The sequence below is a fragment of the Sceloporus occidentalis genome, unplaced genomic scaffold (genome assembly GCF_023333645.1).
Source record: "Sceloporus occidentalis isolate IW3139 unplaced genomic scaffold, rSceOcc1.0.p SCAF_164, whole genome shotgun sequence".
In the NCBI taxonomy this organism is placed as follows: Eukaryota; Metazoa; Chordata; class Lepidosauria; order Squamata; family Phrynosomatidae; genus Sceloporus; species Sceloporus occidentalis.
This window is the reverse complement of record NW_028317144.1, coordinates 1221837-1227141: the sequence shown is the minus strand read 5'-3', so window position 1 is coordinate 1227141 and position 5305 is coordinate 1221837. Positions and strand designations below refer to the sequence as shown.

Sequence of the window (5305 nt, the reverse complement as noted above, 5' to 3'; positions counted from 1 at the left end):
TTTTGTAGTGGAATCGCCATAACTAATGTGCTGTAACTGTTGGCAGAAATTGTTTTTTTTTTTGTTGTTGTTTTTAAAGCAATGTTCTGGATTATTAAACATTTTTTTTTTAATAGCTTGGGCACGGGGATGCTTATAAGATCTGCAACTATTTCTCGTTGGTGTTTATATTCCAAGTTTTCTCCATTTTTTTTTTTATTTTTATTTTTTTCTTAGGAGATGAAATGTTTTCGGACATCTACATCATTAAAGAGAGCTGTGGCGGACTGTGCTTTGAAGTGGAAGGCAAGGTAAGACTTGGTGTACCTATATATGGGGTCTTAATTAGTGTTTGGGATAAACGAGAACTAATCAAGTGGTTAATGGGTACCGACTATAACTGACGTCTGTAGAATTCTCACTGGCTACACAAAGGTAGTTGAAACACAGTGGGTGAAGCAGTTTTGGAGAGAATTTCACAATGTTCTCATAAATGCCTTTTTTTGTCTTTCTTCAGATGGTCACCAGAGTAGAAGGCGGAATAGATGATGCACTTATTGGTGGCAATGCATCTGCCGAGTGCCCGGACGAAGGGACTGATTCGACATCCGTCAGTGGGGTAGATATAGTATTAAACCACAAGCTTCAGGAAACTGGCTTCACCAAGGAGTCTTACAAGCAGTATATTAAGGACTACATGAAAGCGTAAGTAAACTCCAGCTGCTGAGCGTAGTCAAATATGACTTTTATTTTCAGAGGGACAAATATGTAGAGTTGAGGTTTTCTCATGACTTTTGCTTCGGTGCTGTTAGGCGTGGACTGGTTCGAAAGGGTGGCTTTGCTCTAGAAATGCATATATAGCGACTTGGAGTCTTGCGTTTGCTGTGATGACATCTTAGGACACCTTTAGAGGCTTGCTCCTATGAAACTAACTTATGTCTGAGCACACTGCATTTCTGTTCCTGTGGTGTGGGGATGTAGTAATAACCCATAATTAATACTGGCTTCCTTCTACAGCATTAAAGCCAAACTTGATGAAAGCCATCCCGACCGTGTTAAACCCTTCATGACAGGAGCTGCAGAGAAAATCAAAGCTATCCTTGGCAACTTCAAAAATTACCAGGTACTTTTTTTTTTTTTTGTTCCTAGTTTGAGATAAATAAAATTGCATGGTTAGTAGATCTACATAAACATCTTGCATAGTACCTGTATGGGTTTATTTAAAAGAAAAATGTTTTCTCAGTTTTTCACAGGAGAGAGCATGAATCCAGAGGGCATGGTGTGTCTGTTGGATTTCCGTGAGGATGGCATAACTCCCTACTTGACCTTCTTCAAGGATGGCTTGGAGATTGAAAAATGTGTAAGTTGAAAATGTTTTTACTTAATTGTGCGCCCCCGTGTCTGACGTAACTTTATACTGCTATTAACTTTCATCATACCCTGTAAGCAGCACAGAATTAAAATAAGACTGTATTCGACTTTTTATACATTGTGGACGCCGTCTGCTTTGCATCCATTGATAGACCATAAGCTTACCCAGTTGCTTTTTGGTTTGCACAGAGATGCAATATAAACGTTCCTCGCGCTTTCTGACTGTCTGGTAATGTGACTTATCAGATTGAATAGGGGAATACATAATCTTTCTACATGAACTGTTTATTACCACCTAACTTCCTGTATACATTAACAATTTCTTTTTCCTTCTCGTAGTAACATCACATTTTGGATCACCTACCACAACTGCTGCTTCTCATCCATTCAAGCACCTGGATAAGTCTTAACAGGCTCACACGGGACTGATGCCATTGAGCTTCATAATTTACGTTGGCCCTAAATTATTCCAGTGGAGGCACATTTTAAACAATCTTTTGTTATGGTTTAAATAAAGTCCATTGATCTCCGCTGTAGGCAATTTCTTGGTTTGGTGTTTCCTACAATTCTGTGTAGACTGGGCCTTGCTCTTGTGTGTGCGTTTTTTTTAAAAGGACACAACGCCTGTTTGCACAATGGCTCCATGCTTCATCAAACTTCCAGTGATCGCAAAGAAAAGGACTTTATTGTGGACAACCTGCCAATATTAAATTCACCTATGGGCTCTTGCAGCTACCCCTCCACTGGCAGAGGACCTTTCTTTGGAAGAACCTCTGACTCTGAAGGTGTATCTTATGCTGTAGTAGCTGTATCCCTCCACCAGTCACTGCTGGATGGGGGAGTATTACAAATGACTGCTGCTTGTGTTTTTTACAGGCCATTAACCATCTAAAAGGAATTTTCTTGGAAGTGCTCGCCCCCAAATAAAGATGGTGAAACAATTTGATGTTAATGGTGTTCTTATTTTTTCCTTGTTTAATTTCCAACTGGCTCTTGGTTTCCTAGGCTTTGGCATGGGTATGTACAGGCTACAGCCCTAGTGGTTTAGTCTTTGAGGTTCTAAACTGAGGCTTTAAAGTGAATTCCTTGCCCTGGATCTGATAACACTATGCGCATAATATCCATTCAGACATTAAACTCAGTATATTCATACTTTTCTAGATAGTGTCCAAATGTTCAGGAAATTTACGTTCTGCTTCTAGGAGACATTGATCTGATTCAGACATAAAACGGCATATGTTAAAGGTTAAATGTTGGGTTAGTCTATGACAAAGCCAAGTATCCCTGGCCTCAAGGCTCATAGGCCTGGGTCCTGGATTTCTTGGTTATGTCACCTGACTCACAATCTAGTATAGAATCAGTTACTACTGTCACATGTTTTTGCTAAACACACTGCATATGGCACCTGGTCGGTGTAGCCCTTGCAGAAATTTTTCAATGCTGGATCCAGATGTCTGGAATATTCAAGTTCGCTAAGTACCTGTAAAGGGAGTTAAAAGCTTAGTGATGCAAGATATGTGAACTTTCTGTCACAATTACATTTTGGCATTTATTACTTAAACACTGAGCTGTACCTTGAGGGCCACTGAATGCCCAACTGTCCTGCTTTAGCTGCTCCATCACGCTCTGCCCTGCTTTTTAGGGACAGGTAGAGCTCAGTGTTTTCTACTAACGGCAACAATCTGCAGTGGGGAAGCAACGTACATTCCTGATGTGAGCGGTAGCTTTCCCAATTCATCAGGATAATTTAAATCTGGTAGTCCCTGGTACTAATGTTCAGTAATCCGTATGTGTGGCGTGTCTCTGAGGCGGTATGATTTGTATATCCAAAATCTGCCGCATCATGAGTATGTTTAAAGTTAGTGATGCTACAGCATGGGTGTACTCCTATACTGTTTGAACCTCATGGGACTTTTCCCTTAAGCGTGGAACTTATTTATCTGTCAAACAGTACAATGTTAAGTGTTCATGTTAATGCAAACTGACTACTACACTTGTTATGGGCGTTTACAACCAATCCAATATTTGTCAGCCATATTAATAACCCTTTGGAAACCAGTTTTTATATAGTGGTATGTAGCCAAGCGGTTGCCCACATTCTGATTAGCAACATGGCATTTCATATAGCCAAAAATTTGATTGCATTTACTTATAGAGGGTAGTGTCATGAAATATTGCTTTAGTACAGGGGCGTCCAACATGCGGCCCGCAAGACCTCGAGGTGCAGCCCGCGTAAGATCGGCGTGCCGTACCTCGAGCCCTGCTACAACAAGAGCCCTGCTACTTACCTGTGGGAGGGTCTTTTGTACTGCACAGAGGAAGCAGAACCCAGCACAGTTCACGTGACATCACATGACTGCTCCAGTCCTGCTTCCTCTGTGAAGTACCAGAGAATGCAGAGGGAGGCCACGCCCCCTGCTGAAGTCTGTAAGCGGCATCGAGGAGCTGCGGTGCAGGTAAGGTGGTGGGGAGGATGTTTGAATGAGTATGCGTGATTGAGGGAATGAATCTGAATTAATGAGTATATGAATGAATGAGTATGTGTGTCATAGCTTGGATGTGTAAGTGCTGGAACCTAGGCATGATGGGACTGTGATTGCTGTTAGCAATCACACTCCTATCATGCCAAGTCATATTGCTAATTATTACATATTGCTAATTTTTTTTGTCCAATTGTGGTGTGTTACCTACTTTTATTAAAAATTGGAGTTTTGATTATTACTTTTAAAGGTGGGGGGTCATTTTCGGTTTTGGCCAAGTGAACCGTTAATGTTTTGGTCCAGAATTTTCATTTCGGTGCATCCCTAGAATAAATAGAACTATTTCATTTTTACTTATCCTGAATCCTGAATTTGTAGTCACAAAACTTTGTAGGCCCAGAAATCAGTGAGAGGAAAAGTAAAGGCTTTGTGTCATTTACTTTATTTTAATCTGCATATTTTATTAAAGGCCATATTTTCTCTCAGTGAAAAATGAGTGCAGCCCGCGCACGTATACAATTCTGATGAAGTGGCCCACTGCAGAAAAAACTTGGACACCCCTGCTTTAGTACCTGTTATATTCTATTGTACCTTGATGGCAAAACATCTAGGAAATGTATGACTAAAACCTGTTAGGATTTTCCCAAAGCCTTTGTGCCTTGGTTACCTAAAGATAACTAGGTATAAAATTAAGAACATTCTTGATGAGAACATTCCAGAATATCCAAACTTGAATAAGAAGTGTTCCTTACTTAGCTTAAAGATACAGGGCCCAATGCTGCATACATGAAGTGCAATTCTGAGTACTGCTAATTAGCTTTTTCTACACCTATTTTAATAAAAATAGCTTCTAGTTTAAGATACTAAGAGCAATTGTAAGCTGCTATTTGAAAGGAGCTACACAAAAAGTGGACAACACATATCTTTACGTTTCAGTAAACGCCTAGGACTGCATAAACATTACCTGCCTACCATTTATAATAATCTAAAGCTCTCTGTGTGGACAGACCTATGCCAAAAATAAAGGCAAGGCATTTTCAAACGCAGTCTTACAGAAGGTGTGTGTTTCTATACAAAGGCGTCTTCAGTGGTTTTCTGGCAGGTCTTAAAAGTCAGAGGCCTGGCCTTCAAGCAGCGTATTCTGTATGTGGCCACGTTCCACACTATGGAGAATGAACACAAGAAGGATTACAGGCACTCCTCAGTTAACTAGGATTTCTAGAGTCCAATCCTTAGCAGCATATTGTAAACTGATTGACTCGCTAGCCCAGATAGAGAAGGAGCCATTTATCATTCTCATGTATTGGGATAACCAATAAGCAAAATATAAACTCAGTGAGTGTGGAAATTGAAAAACCTTGGAGTAGCCAACAATAAGATAAGGTATATTTATGATTTTAGTGTTTATTAGTAGAGAATATGCAAAACTGAAAAATACCAGAATGTTGTATCAAGATACTTGTTAAACAAATTTA

At 40.0% G+C, this 5305-nt stretch overlaps 1 protein-coding gene and 2 non-coding genes across 3 annotated transcripts; all 3 read left to right on the top strand.

Moving 5' to 3' along the window:
* The first annotated feature begins 496 nt into the window (after positions 1-496).
* Positions 497-1842, top strand: LOC149279492 (translationally-controlled tumor protein homolog). Its single transcript, XM_089501111.1, has 4 exons — positions 497-684; positions 997-1102; positions 1223-1339; positions 1690-1842. The coding sequence occupies exons 1-4, from the start codon at positions 497-499 to the stop codon at positions 1690-1692; spliced, it is 414 nt and encodes a 137-aa protein (XP_089357237.1). The 3' UTR covers positions 1693-1842.
* LOC149279494 (small nucleolar RNA SNORD58) lies at positions 859-927 on the top strand. Its single transcript, XR_016278576.1, has one exon. It is a non-coding gene; the product is annotated as a small nucleolar RNA SNORD58 (small nucleolar RNA).
* Positions 1487-1617, top strand: LOC149279493 (small nucleolar RNA SNORA31). Its single transcript, XR_016278578.1, has one exon. It is a non-coding gene; the product is annotated as a small nucleolar RNA SNORA31 (small nucleolar RNA).
* Positions 1843-5305: the final 3463 nt, after the last annotated feature.

Bases quoted from the DNA above. Each gene is read 5' to 3' on its own strand.
- LOC149279492 (XM_089501111.1), top strand. From the start codon at position 497: ATGGTCACCAGAGTAGAAGGCGGAATAGATGATGCACTTATTGGTGGC. The intron at 685-996 runs GTAAGTAAACTC...TTCCTTCTACAG, and splicing joins ATTAAGGACTACATGAAAGC to CATTAAAGCCAAACTTGATG. The intron at 1,103-1,222 runs GTACTTTTTTTT...ATGTTTTCTCAG, and splicing joins GCAACTTCAAAAATTACCAG to TTTTTCACAGGAGAGAGCAT.